Source organism: Salmo salar, chromosome 09 (genome assembly GCF_965601325.2).
Source record: "Salmo salar chromosome 09, fSalSal1, whole genome shotgun sequence".
Lineage (NCBI taxonomy): Eukaryota > Metazoa > Chordata > Actinopteri > Salmoniformes > Salmonidae > Salmo > Salmo salar.
In genome coordinates, this window is record NC_138299.1 from 46,595,634 (window position 1) to 46,617,975 (window position 22,342).

The 22,342-nt window shown below is 44.6% G+C and overlaps 1 protein-coding gene across 1 annotated transcript; it reads left to right on the forward strand.

The window, feature by feature from the left end:
* Positions 1–194: 194 nt before the first annotated feature.
* si:ch211-132f19.7 (adenylate cyclase type 8) lies at positions 195–22,121 on the forward strand. Its single transcript, XM_082955496.1, has 20 exons — positions 195–397; positions 2,720–2,965; positions 6,336–6,564; positions 6,810–6,959; positions 7,124–7,254; positions 9,643–9,754; positions 9,880–10,007; positions 10,715–11,114; positions 11,603–11,791; positions 14,665–14,805; positions 15,470–15,649; positions 16,220–16,309; positions 16,396–16,562; positions 16,903–16,984; positions 17,529–17,687; positions 17,802–17,948; positions 18,132–18,224; positions 18,742–18,856; positions 18,934–19,058; positions 19,166–22,121. The coding sequence occupies exons 1-20, from the start codon at positions 285–287 to the stop codon at positions 19,448–19,450; spliced, it is 3,282 nt and encodes a 1,093-aa protein (XP_082811622.1). The 5' UTR covers positions 195–284; the 3' UTR covers positions 19,451–22,121.
* Positions 22,122–22,342: the final 221 nt, after the last annotated feature.

Sequence of the window (22,342 nt, forward strand, 5' to 3'; positions counted from 1 at the left end):
TGAAATATTTACACATGTTAAGTTTGCTGAAAATAACGCAGTTGACAGTGAGAGGACGTTTCCTTTTTTTGCTGAGTTTTTATACAATATACTGTGTGTCTCATGTGTTCAATATACTTGGAGGAAGCACATTCAGGAATACTTATTATGTACTTACTTATAATATACTTATAATCATATAGTGATTGATCAACAGGCAGATCCGCAACAAGGCGTCTCGGGGTGGAGTGGGACATAAGCGGCGTTCATCTGTAGCTCGTATCCACCCAGCCAATCAGGACCGAATGTCCACGGTGACCCAGAAGAGCAGCGACTCCCTCAGTGATGCTGACTACTTTGTCTCCTGGGGGTCTACAGTGAGAGGGGTCTTCCTGCCTGCCCTTCATCACACCTTCAAGTAGGACACGCGATCACGCACACACACAAACTTTCAAGTAGGAAATACACGCACACACACACCTTCAGGTAGGACACACACGCATGTACGCAGGTACACTAAGGTGTGTGTGCGTTCGTGTGTGTTTGTCAAACAAAATCAAATTGTATTTGTCGCATACTTGGTAAACAACAGGTGAAATGCTTACTAACGGGCCCTTCCAACAATCAGACAATCACCCTGTGATATTTTCTCTCTCTCGCTGTCTCTGTGTCTTTCTCTCTCTCTCTCTCTCTTTTTGTTTCTCTCCCTCTGTGTGTGTGTCTCTCTGTCTTTCTCTCTGTGTGTCTTGCTTAACGATGCAGAGAGAAAACAAGATATGAAGGGACTTTAGTGGTCTAATAATTGGTTAATCTGTCTACTATTTCAAATGAATACCATTGTATAAGGACACCAGTAATCATTTTGTATTCAAGGAGTACAATTAACTTGAACCTCTAGTTAGTAGTTTAGCCTCCGTTCAACAAGTCTCATATCAACAATCTTAAAGGATACGTTAGGTTGTCTTAGAGCATTTGTCAAAGCAAGGGAAAACTTATTTATGAAGATAGGATTTATTACTATGCCAAAAAACACACAATAAAAATAAATATTATGATTGATCTATTGAGATTATAATTTAGCGATGTTGAATAGTCAAGGATGGAACACAGAGAATGCTGCCATATTTACTGAGTCACTGGTCAGGATCTCTCTCTCGCTCTTCCCCCCTTCAACCCGTGTCGTTACCATCTATTGGTGCAGTCAGCTTTGTGTTGCAGCACACAGTATAAAGTTGTCCAACACCCCACCTCTTGTGGGCCATTGATTCTTCAGCAAATTGGCTGTCCATTTTTCTTCATACCTTGTCAGTGTTCCGTCTCCGTGAGGAAGATGTGTCTCTCTGAGTTCAGAGGTCATTTCCTAAAGTTCTGTTTCAGTCCAAGATTGACAACTCTTAGTCATGCCTACTCTCCTCTCTCCCTCCTGCAAGACAAGTCTCTTTCTCCTCCCAAGTCGATTACATTTTCCATTCGTCTGTGTAGTTGGGGACCCAACTTAGACCGGTTTTCTCCTGTCTGTCTCTCAGCTGAGTTTTAAACTGCATTTCCAAGGAGATGGGATCATTCGTCCAACGGGCATGACCTCGTCTAGTGGAATTTGAACTCCTTTGATTCTCCTCCATCTAATTCCTGTTTAGTAAGTCCTCTAATTTATAGGGAAGCTCACAGAAGGCGGCCTTTATTGGCTGGACAATGTGACATTGGGAACGCCTTGTTGATTTAATGTTCATATGAGATAAACCTATATGAGATAAACCTGTATGAGATAAACCTGAGATTTCCTCATAAGTGTTCACAGATGTTATTTTTTCCTGTACAGAGAATAATTTCACAATCTTAAAAAGAAACAAGCAATCCATAGATTCGAAACATGATTTGAATAAGATTTTATGTTATAGTGAAATGCATATTCTACTTTTTTAAAAGCAGAGGAAAAATATCACAATGTATATTGGGTTCAAACCAGAACATGTTGTGAGCTTCTCAGTTTACATGGTTAATGTGTTCTGGCACTTTTGGCTCCCTTTTATCTCTTTGTTCACACAGAGATGTTTTTGACTCTGCATTTTGTCTCGTTTTCTTACCACGGGGCACTCAGGGTCTTAAAGAAAGGGGGTGAACAGATGAGCTTTGGTCTCTGGTGGCCTTTATGGCCCTGTCATATAATGAAGCACATTCCATTGGCTCTTGTAACACACTCAAGAGTGGGACGGGTGACCCTGGATCCTGTTTTAATGTGTAATTGTAAATCACCCCCATTGCGCATGGCCTCCTCATGGGCCCTTGTCACAACAAATTGAAAAAATAACACAAGGAATAGATACACAATGAGATGGCTATATACACAGTGTACCAGTACCGATTCTATGTGCAGGAGTGTGAAGTAGGTATGTACAGTACGTTCGGAAAGTATTCAGACCCCTTGACTTTTTACACATATTGTTACGTTATAGCCTTACTCACACAGCCGTCCGGAACAGCTGGTGCTCTCATGCATGGTTCAGTGTTGCTAGCCTCGGATCGAGCATAGAAGGTATTTAGCTCGTCTGGTAGGCTGGCGTCACTGGACAGCTCAGGGCTGGGTTTCCCTTTTGTAGTCTGTGATAGTTTGCAAGCCCTGCCAAATCCGACGAGCGTCAGAGCCAGTGGATTCGATTGTTTGATGATTTGTTTGATGTGTGCCTGCGTACGTTTGTGTGTCTCTGTGTGTGTGTGTGTGTGTGTGTGTGTGTGTGTGTAGGTCTCCCGACCTGGAGAAGTTGTACCAGCAGCATGCATCAAGCCAGAGGATAACCTCTCTGGTTTTCACTAATGTTATCGACATCATCACCAAACTACACATCCTGGGTCTGACCCTATGGGCGGGGCCTCAGAGCCTGGACACAGCCAATGGTTGGCTGGTCGGCCTGTTCATCGCTCTGGGGGCTGGACTCTGCGTGCTGGTGCTCTGTTCTAAGGGGATGATGTCATCGCCAGAGTGGTTGAGGTGCGACAGGTGTTTAAGATGGTCGTCTACTCCAGTATTGGGACCCCGATTTTATATTGTTCTAATTCCAGACATTCAGTTACATAGCATTGTTTAAATATTCCCCATGTTATGTTAATGAGGAGCCAACATGGCTGCCATAGAATGTTGTAGTGTCACATAAATGCATAATTTATAGCTCAACGTCCCAACTCTCTAAATATATGGGTCTGTTGGGATCTCTTTTGAATGTTGGGAAAATTAGATTTTGCAACCATGCTTTGTGTTCATGTATGTATGTATGTACAGTGGCTTGCGAAAGTATTCAACCCCCTTGGCATTTTTCCTATATTGTTGCCTTACAACCTGGAATTAAAATTGATTTTTGGGGGTTTGCATCATTTGATTCACACAACATGCCTACCACTATGAAGATACAAAATATTTTTGATTGTGAACAAACAAGAAATAAGACAAAAAAACAGAACTTGAGCGTGCATAACTATTCACCCCCTCCCCCAAAGTCAATACTTTGTAGAGCCACCAAGTCTCTTGGGGTATGTCTCTATAAGCTTGGCACATCTAGCCATTTTTGCCCATTCTTCAAGGCAAAACTGCTCCAGCTCCTTCAAGTTGGATGGGTTCCACTGGTGTACAGCAATCTTTAAGTCATACCACAGATTCTCAATTGGATTGAGGTATTCGCTTTGACTAGGCCATTCCAAGACAATTAAATGTTTCCCCTTAAACCACTCAAGTGTTGCTTTAGCAGTATTCTTAGGGTCATTGTCCTGCTGGAAGGTGGACCTCCTTCCCAGTCTCAAATCTCTGGAAGACTAAAACAAGTTTCCCTCAAGAATTTCCCTGTATTTAGCACCATTCATCATTCCTTCAATTCTGACCTGTTTTCCAGTCCCGGCCAAAGGAAAAACATCCCCACAACATGATGCTGCCACCACCATGCTTCACTGTGGGGATGGTGTTCTTGGGGTGATGCGAGGTGTTGGGTTTGTGCCAGACATAGCCTTTTCCTTGATAGCCAAAAATATCAATTTTAGTCTCATCTGACCAGAGCACCTTCCTTCATATGTTTGGGGAGTCTCCCACATGTCTTTTGTCCAACACCAAATGTGTTTGCTTATTTCTTTCTTTAAGCAATGGCTTTTTTTCTGGCCACTCTTCCGTAAAGCCCAGCTCTGTGGATTGTACGGCTTAAACTGATCCCATGGACAGATACTCCAATCTCCGCTGTGGAGCTTAGCAGCTCCTTCAGGGTTGTCTTAGTTCTCTTTGTTGCCTCTCTGATTAATGCCTGGTCCGTGAGTTTTGGTGGGCGGTCCTCTCTTGGCAGGTCTGCTGTGGTGCTATATCTTTCCATGTTTTAATAATGGATTTAATGGTGCTCCGTGGGATGTTCAAAGTTTCTGATATTTTTTTATAGTCCAACCCTGATCTGTATTTCTCCACAACTTTGTCCCTGACCTGTTTGGAGAGCTCCTTGGTCTTCATAGTGTCACTTGCTTGGTGGTGCCCCTTGCTTAGTGGTGTTGTAGACTCTGGGGCCTTTCAGAACAGGTGTATATATACTGAGATCATGTGACAGATCATGTGACACTTAGATTGCACACGGGTGGACTTTATTTAACCAATTATGTGGCATCTGAAGGTAATTGGCTGCACCAGATCTTATTTAGGGTCTTCATAGCAAAGTGGGTGAATACATATGCACGCACCACTTTTATTTATTTTTTAATTTCACTTCACCAATTTTGACTTTTGTGTACGTCCATTACATGAAATCCAAATAAAAATACATTTAAATTACAGGTTGTAATGCAACAAAATAGGAAAAACGCCAAGAGGGGTGAATACTTTTGCAAGGCACTGTATGTATGTATGTACAGTTGAAGTCGGAAGTTTACATACTCCTTAGCCAAATACATTTAATCTCAGTGTTTCACAATTCCTGACATTTAATCCTAGTAAAAATTCCCTGTCTTAGGTCAGTTAGGATCACCACTTTATTTTAAGAATGTGAAATGTCATAATAATAGTACAGAGAATGATTTAATTCAGCTTTTATTTCTTTCATCACATTCCCAGTGCGTCAGAAGTTTACATACTCTCAATTAGTATTTGGTAGCATTGCCTTTAAATTGTTTAACTTGGGTCAAACGTTTCAGGAAGCCTTCCACAAGCTTCCCACAATAAGTTGGGTGAATTTTTTTACCCATTCCTCCTGACGAAGCTGGTGTAACTGAGTCAGGCTTGTAGGCCTCCTCCTTGCTCGCACACGCTTTTTTCAGTTCTGCCCACAAATGTTCTATAGGATTGAGGTAATATTCCATCTTCATCATGCCATCTATTTTGTGAAGTGCACCAGTCCCTCCTGCAGCAAAGCACCCCCACAACATGATGCTGCCACCCCCGTGCTTCACGGTTGGGATGGTGTTCTTTGACTTGCAAGCATCCTCCTTTTCCCTCCAAACATAACGATGGTCATTATGGCCAAATAGTTATATTTTTGTTTCATCAGACCAGAGGACATTTCTCCAAAAAGTACGGTCTTTGTCCCCATGTGCAGTTGCAAACCGTAGTCTGGCTTTTTTTATGATGGTTTTGGAGCAGTGGCTTCTTCCTTGCTGAGCGGCCTTTCAGGTTATGTTGATATAGGACTCGGTTTACTGTGGATATAGATAATTGTGTAGCTGTATCCTCCAGCATCTTCACAAGGTCCTTTGCTGTTGTTCTGGGATTGATTTTCACTTTTCGCACCAAAGTACGTTAATCTCTAGGAGACAGAACGTGTCTCCTTCCTGAGCGGTATGATGGCTGCGTGGTCCCATGGTGTTTATACTTGCGACTATTGTTTGTACAGATGAACATGGTACCTTCAGGCATTTGGAAATTGCTCCCAAGGATGAACCAGACTTGTGGAGGTCTACCCTTTTTTTTCTGAGGTTTTGGCTGATTTTATTTTTATTTTCACATGATGTCAAGCAAAGAGGCACTGAGTTTGAAGGTAGGCCTTGAAATGCATCCACAGGTACACCTCCAATTGACTCAAATGATGTCAATTATCCTATCAGAAGCTTCTAAAGCCATGACATAATTTTCTGGAATTTTCCAAGCTGTTTAAAGGCACAGTCAACTTAGTGTATGTAAACTTCTGACCCACTGGAATTGTGATACAGTGAATTATAAGTGAAATAATCTGTCTTTAAACAATTGTTGGAAAAATGACTTATCATGCACAAAGTAGATGTCCTAACCGACTTGCCAAAACTATAGTTTGTTAACAAGAAATGTGTGGAGTGGTTTAAAAACGAGTTTTAATGACTCCAGACTACGTGTATGTAAACTTCCGAACTTCAACTGTATGTGGTCCTAGGTACATGGCTGTAGCCAGCTGGTTGTCCCAGACAGTGCAGGTGTTGGGAGGTGTGGTGGGGGGGTTGGAGAAGGACCAGGCCTGGTACGTCCTCTTCACGCTGTTCTCTACCTACACCCTCCTGCCCCTCCCCTTGCTCTGGTCCCTCTCCACCGGCCTGCTCACCGCCACGCTGCACCTCCTGGTGGAAACCGTTCACCACTACGACGACACCGCGCTCTACAGAAAGGTCAGAGGTCAACTCAGACTCCCTCCCTCTGCCTTCCTCTCTCTTCCTGACTATCTTTCATGCTTCTCCTCCTCCTCTTCTTCCTCCTCATTTTCCTCTTCCTCCTCCTTTTTGTGTGTGTGTGTGTGTTTGGTCTCAGGTGTGATTAGTGTGTACTAACCGGGGGGGGGGGGGGGGGGGTGTGTGTGTGTGTGTGTGTGTGTGTGTGTGTGTGTGTGTGTGTGTGTGTGTGTGTGTGTGTGTAGGTTCTGGCGAAGGGCTTGTTGTACCTGGGTATGAACACAGCAGGTTTGTTCATCCACTACCTGTCAGACCACACACAGAGACAAGCCTTCCTGGAGACACGACGCTGCATTGAGGGACGAGTACGCCTGGAGAGGGAGAACCAGAGACAGGTAGAGAGAGAGAGAGACCGTGTGACTGACAGACAGACAAACAATATCACAGGGTGATTGACTGATTGTTGGGAAGGGCCCGTTAGTAAGCATTTCACTGTTATTCTCTACACCTGTTGTTTACCAGGCATGTGAGTGAGTCACACGGTATCTGTCCTCCTCAGGAGCGCTTGGTGAACTCCATCATTCCGCGGTTCGTTGCCTTGGAGATGATCGCTGACATGTCCAACATGGATGATGACCTGTTGTCACAGCAGTTCCACAAGATTTATATTCACCAGTACAAAGACGTCAGGTAAACACACACACATCTACTGTACACACACACATCTACAGTAAACACACATCTACAGTAAACACACATACATCTACTGTACAAACACATCTACTGTACACACACACACATCTACTGTAAACACACACACATCTACTGTAAACACAGACACATCTACTGTACAAACACATCTACTGTACACACACATCTACTGTAAACACACACACATCTACTGTAAACACACACACATCTACAGTAAACACACACACATCTACTGTAAACACACACACATCTACTGTACACACACATCTACAGTAAACACACACACACACACATCTACAGTAAACACACACACATCTACAGTAAACACACACACATCTACTGTAAACACACACACATCTACAGTAAACACACACACATCTACTGTAAACACACACACATCTACTGTACACACACATCTACTGTACACACACATCTACAGTAAACACACACACACACACATCTACAGTAAACACACACACATCTACAGTAAACACACACACATCTACTGTAAACACACACACATCTACTGTACAAACACATATCTACAGTAAACACACACACACACATCTACAGTAAACACACACACACATCTACAGTAAACACACACACACACACACATCTACAGTAAGCACACACACATCTACAGTAAACACACATCTACAGTAAACACACACACATCTACAGTAAACACACACACATCTACAGTAAACACACACACACACACACACACACACACACACACACATCTACTGTACACACACACATCTACAGTAAACACACATCTACAGTAAACACACACACATCTACTGTACACACACACACATCTACTGTAAACACACACACATCTACTGTACAAACACATCTACTGTACACACACATCTACTGTAAACACACACACATCTACAGTAAACACACACACACACACACACACATCTACAGTAAACACACATCTACAGTAAACACACACACATCTACTGTACACACACACACACACACATCTACAGTAAACACACACACATCTACTGTACAAACACATCTACAGTAAACACACATATCTACAGTCCCACACACACACACACACACACACACCACACACATCTACAGTAAACACACACACACACACATCTACAGTAAGCACACACACATCTACAGTAAACACACATCTACAGAAACACACACACATCTACAGTAAACACACACACACACACATCTACAGTAAACACACACACACACACACACACACACACACACATCTACTGTACACACACACATCTACAGTAAACACACATCTACAGTAAACACACACACATCTACTGTACACACACACACATCTACTGTAAACACACACACATCTACTGTACAAACACATCTACTGTACACACACATCTACTGTAAACACACACACATCTACAGTAAACACACACACACACACACACACACACATCTACAGTAAACACACATCTACAGTAAACACACACACATCTACTGTACACACACACACACACACACATCTACAGTAAACACACACACATCTACTGTACAAACACATCTACAGTAAACACACATATCTACAGTAAACACACACACACACACACACACACACATCTACAGTAAACACACACACACACACACACACACACATCTACAGTAAGCACACACACATCTACAGTAAACACACATCTACAGAAACACACACACATCTACAGTAAACACACACACACACACATCTACAGTAAACACACACACACACATCTACAGTAAACACACACACACACATCTACAGTAAACACACACACATCTACAGTAAACACACACACATCTACTGTACAAACAAATCTACTGTAAACACACACACATCTACTGTACACACACACACACACACACACATCTACTGTACAAACAAATCTACTGTAAACACACACACATCTACTGTACACACACACATCTACTGTACAAACACATCTACTGTACACACATCTACAGTAAACACACACACACACACACACACACACACATCTACAGTAAACACACACACACATCTACAGTAAACACACACATCTACAGTAAGCCCACACACATCTACAGTAAACACACATCTACAGTAAACACACACACACACACACACACACACACACATCTACAGTAAACACACACATCTACAGTAAACACACACATCTACAGTAAGCACACATCTACAGTAAACACACACAGGCTTGATCCAGGTCCAGAAAGCTTGTTAAGCTGGTTTTCAAGTCCTGGACTGAAAAGCATTGAATCTTCTCCATTGAAAGCTGTTTTTCATTCCAGTACTAGACCTTGTCTGGGTTTTGTCTGCCCTGTGTAATATATTTATCTCTTTCTCTGCAGTATTCTGTTTGCTGATATAAAAGGCTTCACATCTCTGTCCATGGTCCTGTCGGCTCAGGAATTGGTCCGGACGCTCAATGAGCTGTTTCGACGCTTCGACCGCCTGGCTGAGGTGAGACTGTACGGTCATGTTATCCTGAACTCAGTAAGCAATTCATGAAATTCAATCAGAGTATGTTTCATTTGTTTGTGTGTGTGTGTGTGTGTGTGTGTGTGTGTGTGTGTGTGTGTGTGTAGGAGCACCACTGCATGCGTATCAAGATCCTTGGGGACTGTTACTACTGTGTATCTGGAGTCCCAGAGCCAGAGACGGCTCACGCCCGCTGCTGTGTTGAGATGGGCCTCTCCATGATCAGCACCATAAAGTACAACACACACACACACACAACCAACTATGTATACACACACACACACACACACACACAACCAACTATGTATACACACACACACACACACACACACAACCAACTATGTATACACACACACACACACACACACACAACCAACTATGTATACACACACACACAGACACACACACACACACACACACACACACACACACACACACACACACACACACACACACACACACACACACACACACACACAACCAACTATGTATACACACACACACACACACACACACACACAACCAACTATGTATACACACACACACAACCAACTATGTATACACACACACACACACAACCAACTATGTATACACACACACACAGACACACACACACACACACACACACACACACACACACACACAACCAACTATGTATACACACACACACACACACACACACAACCAACTATGTATACACACAACCACAACCACACACACAAGCACAAACACACAACCACACACACACACACAACCACACATACACACACACACAACCACACACACACAACCACACACAAAACCACTCACACAACCACACACACTAGTCATGATCAAAACTTTTCACCCCAACTTTAATCTGGAATTCATCAATATTGTTATAATATATTGTTCCTAGTAGATTGTGTTTTCAACAGTCTGTCTCTCCTTGCTGACCTGTAGGTATGTACGAAGGGAGCTGAAACATGAGGTGGACATGCGTATCGGTGTCCACTCTGGCTCAGTGCTGTGTGGGGTGCTGGGGCTGCAGAAGTGGCAGTTTGACGTGTGGTCCTGGGATGTGGACATCGCTAACATGCTGGAGGTAGGAGGGGTGCCGGGTCGTATCCACATCTCCCGGGCAACGCTGGACTGTCTGGGCGGGGTCTATGAGACGGAAGAGGGGCGTGGCCACGAGAGGAACGAGTTTCTACGGAAACACAAAATCGACACGTTCCTGATTCGCCACGCGCCCACGGAGGAGGCTCCTGCCAAGAATGCTCGCCGGCCCAGTCGAGATGACACCATTCATGCTGGCTGGAGTACTGAGCTGCCGTTTGGAAACATCATCGGAATGAACTGTGTAGGTGACCTCTAACCTCTGCCTCCTAACCTTTACCCTCTACCTCAGAGCGGAAGAGGCAAAGCGAGAGGGCTGAGTGCGACCCCAAAATCTGTCAGTGCAAAAATGAAGAGCTAAGAAGTTTGAATTGGGGGATTGTTGGTATGGAGAACAATGAGAGAGTGTCGAATTTGGTCAACATATACTCAAATTGCTAATTATGTGAGGCTTATTTGATCCAGTAGAAGTTTTATAATTCTTAGGTTATGACGACTGGACTGATGTACTGTACGTGGACGCATGTGGCATCCTGGAAACTTTGAGAAAAGCAATTTTGTGCCTGGATGCTCATTGGCTAGAATTTTCCCACCTGCCTCCAGCCTCTTCCCACCTGCCTTCCGCCTTTGCTGACATTTATTCTCATTGTTAGAGAGTCTATTGTCAGTTATAGATCCTCTTTGTCTGGCCTTTACCTAACCTTTGACCCCTAACCTCTCACCCCTGACCAGATCCTGGCGACCTTCAGTAACGGCTCTCTGGCCCAGTTACCTAACCAGCTGGCGGCTCAGCGGACGGGGACGCGTGAAGTCAACAAGAGGATCCGCCGGGCCATCGAGGTCCGGAGCAGCGAACGCATGAGACAGGAACACATCACCACCTTCACACAGGAGTTCAAGGACACACACATCGAGGGCAAGGTAGGGGCCCACAACAGAAACACACACATCGAGGGCAAGGTAGGGGCCCACAACAGAAACACACACAGAGGCAAGGTAGGGGCCCACAACAGAAACGCATACAGAGGGCAAGGTACAGTGGTTGCTCTACTAAAAGTTTTGCGATTATGCTGCGGGACTTAGAGGTAATTTGTGGTTTAGTACGTTACCCTGTGCTAAGAGCCTCGGCATGACCCTGGACAACACCCTGTCGTTCTCCGCTAACATCAAGGCGGTGACCCGATCCTGTAGGTTCATGCTATACAACATTCGCAGAGTACGACCCTGCCTTACACAGGAAGTGGCGCAGGTCCTAATCCAGGCACTTGTCATCTCCCATCTGGATTACTGCAACTCGCTGTTGGCTGGGCTCCCTGCCTGTGCCATTAAACCCCTAGAACTCATCCAGAACGCCGCAGCCCGTCTGGTGTTCAACCTTCCCAAGTTCTCTCACGTCACCCCGCTTCTCCGCACACTCCACTGGCTTCCAGTTGAAGCTCGCATCTGCTACAAGAACATGGTGCTTGCCTACGGAGCTGTGAAGGGAACGGCACCTCCATACCTTCAGGCTCTGATCAGGCCCTACACCCAAACAAGGGCACTGCGTTCATCCACCTCTGGCCTGCTGGCCTCCCTACCTCTGCGGTAGCACAGTTCCCGCTCAGCCCAGTCAAAACTGTTCGCTGCCCTGGCACCCCAATGGTGGAACAAGCTCCCTCACGACGCCAGGACAGCGGAGTCAATCACCACCTTCCGTAGACACCTGAAACCCCACCTCTTTAAGGAATACCTGGGATAGGATATAGTAATCCTTCTAACCCCCCCCCACAAAAAATATTTAGATGCACTATTGTAAAGTGGTTGTTCCACTGGATATCATAAGGTGAATGCACCAATTTGTAAGTCGCTCTGGATAAGAGCGTCTGCTAAATGGCGTAAATGTACTTCATTGCTCCAGACAAGCGCAAGGGGGGGAGTTAGAGAACTAATTATGATTTTGGGTCCCAAGGCACTACTCTGTCTCTAACTGACAATGAATGGGCGACATAAACCAAATAAGACTGATAATTGTACACGACTTCAGTATTACTTACTAAAACTGTTGTTACACTAAGGTTTTTATTCTAAGAGAAACTTAGACTGCAATTAGGGTGTGGAAATGTTAGGATTATTTTGCTCTTACTGTAGTCCTATAGCCTACTCCCGACCGGTCACGTTGTACAGTGCCCGAGTGGTGCAGCGGTCTAAGACACTGCATCGCAGATGCCGGTTCGATACCCGTGCCGGCCACCACCGGAAGACCCATGAGGTGGCTTTTGGTTTCTCTCCCTCTAAAAACAGAAATATATCATTCTAAATAACAAACTAGCTTTATTTACAAATTAGTGAGAATGTCTCACCCCATGTTCAAGAATGGCCTTTTCTCACTCACTCTTGGTTAAATGAAAACGAAATCTCCATAATATAGTTTTTTTTTAACAAAGCGATTATTATTATTAATTCATTTAGAATGATATAAAAGCCCCTTAGATATTCTCTCAGATGCTAAAATTCCCCTTAGATATTAATATTAGAATCCTCCAATCCTGTAAATGTAATTATTGGCGGAGAGTCACGTTATTGAAAATAATCTTTTTCGACATACTGTAGGTCTACTGTAGGAGACATGAGTCTCACTAGTGTGGAGTAATGTGCTGTTAAAAGTGGTGTAGGTCTTATTTATTTAAAAAGCATATTGAAGTTAGAAGCAATACCCGCTGTGGTCAACTATTTCAGCGCCGTTTCGCGCTGCTCTGAGACAAGCTGGGGACTGGTCTTGATAAATCAATGAGATTTTTATTTTCACTGAATCACCATTTGGGTATTGGTTAGACTACAATTAGGGTGTGGAGATGTTATCCTCTTAGTACTGTAGCCTACTCCCGACCGTCACGTTGTAGAGCGCCATATTTTCCATTCAATCCTAACGGAAACCCTAAGGGTGTCGTTTTTCTTGGAATAGAAACATAATATTAAGCAAATTAATTAAGCAAAATCAATCTCATATACTATGTTCTTACAAAAAATGTAAGGCTATCAAATGCTTCTCAAAAATGCCCTCTGGTGGTCAAACTAGCATTAATGGCAACAATGGGTGACAATTAAATAACTTGCCATAGAATTCTGCGGCAGCCCGCAAGGTGTGCTGCAGTATGACGCAACTTTTAAAGGGGGAACCACTGTAGGGGCCCGCAACAGAAGCACATACAGAGGGCAAGGTAGGGGCCCACACACACTCAATTGATGGACAGATGGCCTTACATTCTCTTGCAAAATGTCTTGATAAACTTGGGAATTCATTTTTCCCCATCGATGACTTTACAATTGGGATGCGGTTTTGATGTTGCTGTGCTGTGCCTTTTTTCTCCACACATAGTGTTGTGTGTGTTGTGTGTTCCTTCCAAACAACTCAACTGTAGTTTCATCTGTCCACAGAATATTTTGCCAGTGCTACTGGAACATCCAGGTGCTCTTTTACGAACTTCAGACTTGCAGCAATGTTTTATTTGGACAGCAATGGCTTCTTCTGTGGTGTCCTCCCATTTAACACCATTCTTGTTTAGTGTTTTACGTATCGTAGACCCGTCAACAGAGATGTTAGCATGTTCCAGAGATTTCTGTAAATCTTTAGCTGATACTCTAGGATTATTCTTAACCTCGTTGAGCATTCTGAGCTGTGCTCTTGTAGTCATCTTTGCAGGACGGCCACTCCTAGGTAGAGGTGGGTTGATGGGTGGGTGGGGAGGTGGGTTGATGGGTGGGTGGGAAGGTGGGATGATGGGTGGTATAATTGAGGAATGTTTCTCTCTTCTCAGTTTTCCCAGATGCGTGATGAGATGTTCAAGTCAAACCTGGTCTGCTCCTTCATCATGCTCCTCTGCCTCATGGGTGCACAGACCCTCGTCCCCGCCGCAAGGTGTGTTCTTTATTTAATTAGAAGTATGAGATTATCTTTTACTTCATTTATTAAAGATATTTAGAGTAATCTTTCTCAACCGCTCACATGCTTCTCTCTCTCTTCTTCATCTGATCCTCTCCTCCTCCTCCTCCCTGTTTCTCTCTATTCATCGTCTGATCCTCTCCTCCTCCTCCTCCTGTTTCTCTCTCTTCATCGTCTGATCCTCTCCTCCTCCTCCTCCCTGTTTCTCTCTCTTCTTCATCTGATCCTCTCCTCCTCCACCTCCTCCGTGTTTCTCTCTCTTCATTGTCTGATCCTCTCCTCCTCCTCCTCCCTGTTTCTCTCTCGTCACTGTCTGATCTTCTCCTCCTCCCTGTTTCTCTCTCTTCGTCTGATCCTCTCCTCCCTGTTTCTCTCTCTCTTCATTGTCTGATCCTCTCCTCCTCCTCCTCCTCCTCCCTGTTTCTCTCTCTTCATCATCTGATCCTCTCCTCCTCCTCCCTGTTTCTCTCTTCATCGTCTGATCCTCTCCTCTACCTCCTCCCTGTTTCTCTCTCTTCATCGTCTGATCCTTTCCTCCTCCTCCTCCTCCCTGTTTCTCTCTCTTCATCGTCTGATCCTCTCCTCCTCCTCCTCCCTGTTTCTCTCTTCCCCTCTCCATCCTCAATCTCTCCGACCGACACACTCACCCCCCTCTCAGACTGTGTCCTATGCTGGTTCAGTTTGGAGTGTGTGTGTGTGTGTATGTGTTGCTGCTGGTGGTGGTCCTAGCTGAAGAGTTTAAACAGAGCCCTCTAGCGCTGCAGTTCCTGTGCTGCTGGATCAACGAGACCAAGACTGTCAGAACACTACTCACGCTCACCGCCATTATCATCAACTTTGGAGTGGCCTCATCTGATATAGTGAGTTTATTGTTATACACAATGACCAATATGTTCTGTATCCTCAACGATAACACACAATGACCAATATGTTCTGTATCCTCAACGATAACACACAATGACCAATATGTTCTGTACCCTCAACGATAACACACAACGACCAATATGTTCTGTATCCTCAACGATAACACACAATGACCAATATGTTCTGTACCCTCAACGATAACACACAACGACCAATATGTTCTGTATCCTCAACGATAACACACAACGACCAATATGTTCTGTATCCTCAACAATAACACACAACGACCAATATGTTCTGTATCCTCAACGATAACACACAACGACCAATATGTTCTGTAATCTCAAACCATTATCCGATCTGTTGTTTCATGAAGGTTTGCCTCTCTGCTGCGCTATAAACTTGTTTTGAAGTAGCTGCGGTTTGATTGTGTGTGTGTGTGTGTGTGTGTGTGTGTGTGTGTGTGTGTGTGTGTGTGTGTGTGTGTGTGTGTGTGTGTGTGTGTGTGTGTGTGTGTGTGTGTGTGTGTGTGTGTGTGTGTGTGTGTGTGTGTGTGTGTGTTCTAGCTGTGGTGTGTAGAGTCTGAGATGGACCCTAATAACAGAAGCAGCTCCCAGCAGCACACCTGGCCTGTCAACATCTGTACACACCCTGAGGTAACACACACACACACACACACGCTTAGATTTTGATTGGTCAAGAAGGTTTTGATCCATTTTCTGACTGTCTCTGTCTTCTGTAGTTCCTGGTTTTCAGTGGGGTGGTTGCCATGGTGTCGTGTGCTGTGTTCTTCAGGCTGCACTGTCTACTGAAGCTAGCTGTGTTACTTCTGGCCATAACTGTCTACACGTACCTCATAGAAGTCAGCTACCACTCGCTGTTTATACGCCAGACCTCTGAAAACACCAGGTACTGAATAAACACACACACTGGTGACCGTTTGGTTGTGTGTAGTGTGCGTGTGTGTTTGTGGTGACTGTCTGGTTGTGTGTAGTGTGTGTGGTGACTGTCTGGTTGTGAATGTCCCTTGTAGGCAGCAGTACCTGAGGAGGAAGGATGTGTGTAGTGTGTGTGGTGACTGTCTGGTTGTGTATGTCCCTTGCAGGCAGCAGTACCTGAGGAGGAAGGATGTGTGTAGTGTGTGTGGTGACTGTCTGGTTGTGTATGTCCCTTGTAGGCAGCAGTACCTGAGGAGGAAGGATGTGTGTAGTGTGTGTGGTGACTGTCTGGTTGTGTATGTCCCTTGCAGGCAGCAGTACCTGAGGAGGAAGGATGTGTGTGTCCTGCTCATGGCCATGTTTGTGGTGGCTGTAATTTACAACAGTAGACAGGTAGGACATGGGCTCTGTCCTCTACTCCTCCATCTTCCCTCTCTCCTCCCTACTCCTCTTCTCTCCTCCCTAATACTCCTCCCTCCTAATCCCTCTCGCCGCTCTACTCCTCCTCTCTCCTCCCTACTCGTCCCTCCTCTCTCTCCTCCCTACTCCTCTTCTCTCCTCCCTACTACTCCTCCCTCCTAATCCCTCTCGCCGCTCTACTCCTCCTCTCTCCTCCCTACTCGTCCCTCCTCTCTCCTCCTCCCTACACCTCTCTCCTCTCTACTCCTACTCTCTCCTCTCTCCTCCCTACTCCTCTTCTCTCCTCCCTACTCCTCCCTACACTTCATCCCTCCTCCTCCTCCTCTCTCCTCCCTACTCCTCTTCCTCCTCCTCTCTCCCCTCTCCTCCTCTCCCTCACACCTTCCTACTCATCTTCTTTCCTCTACGCTCCTCTTCTCTCCTCCTCTTGTCTCCTCCCTACGCTTCCTCTCTCCTCCATACCCCTCCCTTCACCTACACTACTGCATGTGATGGTTGTTGTTCCCCTCCTGTCCAGTTGGAGGCGACGGCGCGGCTGGACTTCCTGTGGCGTCTGCAGGCCAGACAGGAAGTAGAGGACATGAAGGAGTTGAGGGAACATAATGAGTGTTTACTCTTCAACATTCTGCCTTCACATGTCGCACAGCACTTCCTAGAGAGAGACCGCAACAATGAGGTGTTTTGTTTTGTTTAAGTCTCTGTTTTCAGTTCTAGAGCAGGCCATCTTGATGTTAACGTGTGTGTGTGTGTGTGTGTGTGTGTGTGTGTGTGTGTGTGTGTGTGTGTGTAGGATCTGTACTCCCAGTCCTATGCGCGTGTGGGGGTGTTGTTTGCGTCCATCCCCGGGTTTACAGACTACTATGAACAGAAAGAGTTGATCCATCAGGATGTGGAGTGTCTACGGCTTCTCAATGAGATCATAGCTGACTTCGACGAGGTTAGAATCAAATCTACACACGCCGTTTCTCTGTGATAGGTTACCAGCGTACAATTACTTTGTTTTCTAATATCCACCTCTCTCTCTGTCTCTCTCTGTTTCTGTCTCTCACTGCCTCTCTCTCTCTCTGTTTCTGTCTCTCTCTCTCTCTGTTTCTGTCTCTGTCTGTCTCTCTGTATCTAGTTATTAGATGAGACATATTTCCAGGACATTGAGAAAATCAAAACCATTGGCAGCTGTTACATGGCTGCTTCTGGCCTCTCCCCTGACCAACAGGTCAGCCCTCTTAGTGTCACAGGGTTGGGCTCCTTTGGGTTGGGCTCCTTTGGGTTGGGCTCCTTTGGGTTGGGCTCATCTGGGTTGGGCTCATCTGGGTTGGGCTCATCTGGGTTGGGCTCCTTTGGGTTGGGCTCATCTGGGTTGGGCTCAAAGTGATTTGAATTTAAAATACAGAAATAGAGTGTAGTTTTCAGTTTATTGAATATAAATGTCCTTTTTTCAATTATTGAATTGGAATTTCAGTTTACTTCCTGAATAGACTGCCTTCAATTCGACCTGTTTAGTGTCTTCTATTCACCTGGCTTCATTCTGTTCGAAGTAGGACTTTGACTTTACATTTGAGTAGAATTAAGTATGAATAGTAAAATGGTGTGTGTGTGTGTGTGTGTGTGTGTGTGTGTGTGTGTGTGTGTGTGTGTGTGTGTGTGTGTGTGTGTGTGTGTGTGTGTGTGTGTGTGTGTGTGTGTGTGTGTGTGTGTGTGTGTGTGTGTGTGCGTGTGTGTGTGTGTTGTAGCAGTGTGGTGATGAGTGGCGTCACCTCAGTGAGCTGGTGCTGTTTGCCCTGGAAATGCAGGAGACGCTCAAACGAATCAACACACACTCTGGAAACAGCTTTCAGCTCCGTGTTGGTGAGAACACACACACACACACACACACACACACACACACACACACACACACCTTTACCTCTGACCTGTTTGTGTAGGCATAGCCCATGGTCCAGTGGTGGCTGGAGTGATAGGGGCCACTAAACCTCAGTATGACATCTGGGGAATGACCGTCAACCTGGCCAGCCGTATGGACAGCACCGGGGTCAGTGGACGCATACAGGTAGGCCTGTGTGTGGGCGGGTAACAGAGGTTTGGCTTTGGCGTGTTAATATGTGGGTTAATGTGCGGTGCTGTGTGTGTGTTTGTGTTTGCGTGTGCGTATCCCAGGTCCCAGAGAGTACCAGTCATGTCCTGGTGGAGCGCGGCTTTGTTCGCGAGCTGAGGGGGGAGATCTACGTGAAAGGTGTGAGCGAGCGGCAGGGCAACGTCAAGACGTACTTCGTGAGGAGCCGCGAGTCGTGTTCCAGCAACGTGGAACGCAGTGTGAACCGCGGGGGTTTGGGCCTGGGAAGGAACACTCTGTCTGCTCTGGTCTTTACCCTGGTCCAGACCAGGAAGAGAGAGACACAACGAGAGGCTAACGGAGGGTTCCATCTGCTGGAGGTCTCATAGACCTGGGGCTGTATATCACATAGAGAAAGAGAGACAATTCAGCATATCCTCTCCTCGTTTGTTGGATTAAAACTGCTTTCTATGGTGGATTACCTAAAATGGAGAGTGGAGGGGGGGGGGGGGGGGGGTACAGGCTACAAGAGAGACACTAGAGGAGGGGAACGGAAGCTCCTCTTCTGGACGGCAGGACAGAGCAGAGTACTCTATAGCAGTGGTTTCCAACCTTTCTCTGTTACTGTACCGACCAACTGAATTTTGCTCTGCCCGAAGTACCCCTATAGTACGTCATGGGTCTTCTCAAGTACCCTCGGTGTATTGGCCAAGTTCCCCCTGGTTGGGAATCACATGGACGACAGCACAGAGCAGAAAACGGACCAGTTGACAGTTGGATATACTGCTGTCTGCCACCAACAGAAATACAGTGGATTATATACTGCTGTCTGCCACCAACAGAAATACAGTGGATTATATACTGCTGTCTGCCACCAACAGAAATGCAGTGGATTATATATTGCTGTCTGCCACCAACAGAAATACAGTGGATTATATACTGCTGTCTGCCACCAACAGAAATACAGTGGATTATATACTGCTGTCTGCCACCAACAGAAATACAGTGGATTATATACTGCTGTCTGCCACCAACAGAAATACAGTGGATTATATACTGCTGTCTGCCACCAACAGAAATACAGTGGATTATATACTGCTGTCTGACACCAACAGAAATACAGTGGATTATATACTGCTGTCTGACACCAACAGAAATACAGTGGATTATATATTTAGTGTACAAAACATTAAGAACACCTGCTCTTTCCATGACATAGACTGACCAGGTGAAAGCTATGACTCTTTATTGATGTCACCTGTTAAATCCACAGACAGGTTAAAGACGGATTTTAAGCCATGAGACAATTGAGAGTGTATATGTGCCATTCAGAGGGTGAATGGGGAAGACAACATATTTAAGTGCCTTTGAACGGGGTATGGTAGTAGGGTCCAGGTGCACCGGTTTGTGTCAAGAACTGCAACGCTGCTGGGTTTTTCTTGCTCAACAGTTTCCTGTGTGTATCAAGAATGGTCCACCACCCAAAGGACATCCAGCCAACTTGACACAACTGCGGGAAGCATTGGAGTCAACATGGGCCAGCATCCCTGTGGAACGCTTTTGACACCTTGTAGAGTCCATGTCCTGATGAATTGAGGAAGTTTTGAGGGGAAACTCAATATTAGGAAGGTGTTCTTAATGTTTTGAACACCAACAGCAATACTGTGGGTTATATACCACCGTCTGCCACCAACAGCAATACAGTTTGATTTGAATTTACTTTTAATTAACCTCAACAGTCATAAACTATCTCTAGCATTTACTCGGCATGGACTTTAATAACTCAAGGGCTGATGGGACATATCTATCCAGGACATTCTAAAGCACTGCTGCTTTCGTGTTTGTTGCTTTTTTCCCCCTTTAATGGTTACAGTCAGAGCTTTACTGTGTATGTCTGTTAAGGATAGGACCTGGGGAAGGTCAACTGACCCTAAATCTGTGTTTATGAATAAATTAGGACCTGGGGAAGGTCAACTGTGCCTATATTCACAAAGCATCTTGGAGTAGAAGTGCTGATCTAGGATCTGTCCATATACCCTCATTCAATCTGATCTAGGATCTGTCCATATACCCTCATTCATTATGATCTAGAATCTGTCCATATACCCTCATTCATTATGATCTAGGATCTGTCCATATACCCTCATTCATTCTGATCTAGAATCTGTCCATATACCCTCATTCATTATGATCTAGGATCTGCCCATACACCCTCATTCATTCTGATCTAGGATCTGTCCATATACCCTCATTCATTATGATCTAGAATCTGTCCATATACCCTCATTCATTATGATCTAGAATCTGTCCATATACCCTCATTCATTATGATCTAGGATCTGTCCATATACCCTCATTCAATCTGATCTAGGATCTGTCCATATACCCTCATTCAATCTGATCTAGGATCTGTCCATATACCCTCATTCATTATGATCTAGGATCTGTCCATATACCCTCATTCAATCTGATCTAGGATCTGTCCATATACCCTCATTCAATCTGATCTAGAATCTATCCATATACCCTCATTCATTATGATCTAGGATCTGTCCATATACCCTCATTCATTATGATCTAGGATCTGTCTATAATCTTTTTTTGTTCATATTTAAAAGGCTAAACTGATCCTAGATCAGCACTCTTACTCTGAGATGCTTTGTGGAAACGAGCCCTGATCCTAGACCTCTGTCTTTGAGTAACAAGTGGATTTGCATTGCCTTAGAGAAGGAACTAAAGTAACTGTAATCTTAATTTGATTACCCTGTTGTTGCAGGAAATGTCCTGCACAGCAGTAATGCTAACTTTTAGTGTATTTAAGGTTTAAAAATGGTTAAGTTTGTATTATCCATTTTAAAATATCATACTTGATTTGCTCTAACAAAAAAATATATCAACCCCTACATAATAATGTACATTTCCTGTTGCTGCAGGATTATTTCCCTGCTGTGAGAAACTGGTCAAATTAAGATGTGTATACTTATTTACATGAATTTTTTGTACATATGAACAGTAACTCTTGATACAACTACAAATCTATTAAATACAATTTTAAAACTATCACACTCTGTCTGACAAATGATGTTGACGTCGCTGACTCTCACTCTCTCTTTTGGCATATGACTCATTAATTCACTCACTCACTAATTCATTCACTCATTCACTCACTCATCTATTTATAAGAATACGCCATGTTCTACTTCATCTTAATCTTACCATTGGCATCTCTCACCAAGCCTAGCTCTTTTCAGTGTTAGCCATAAGACTAAGCTGCTGTCCCT

What these genes read in the sequence shown, in the direction of transcription:
- si:ch211-132f19.7 (XM_082955496.1), top strand. Translation starts at nt 285, where the DNA reads ATGTCCACGGTGACCCAGAAGAGCAGCGACTCCCTCAGTGATGCTGAC. An exon ending in GCTTCGACCGCCTGGCTGAG is followed by an intron (nt 9,755 to 9,879) that starts GTGAGACTGTAC and finishes GTGTGTGTGTAG; the next exon opens with GAGCACCACTGCATGCGTAT. An exon ending in ACATCTGTACACACCCTGAG is followed by an intron (nt 16,310 to 16,395) that starts GTAACACACACA and finishes TGTCTTCTGTAG; the next exon opens with TTCCTGGTTTTCAGTGGGGT.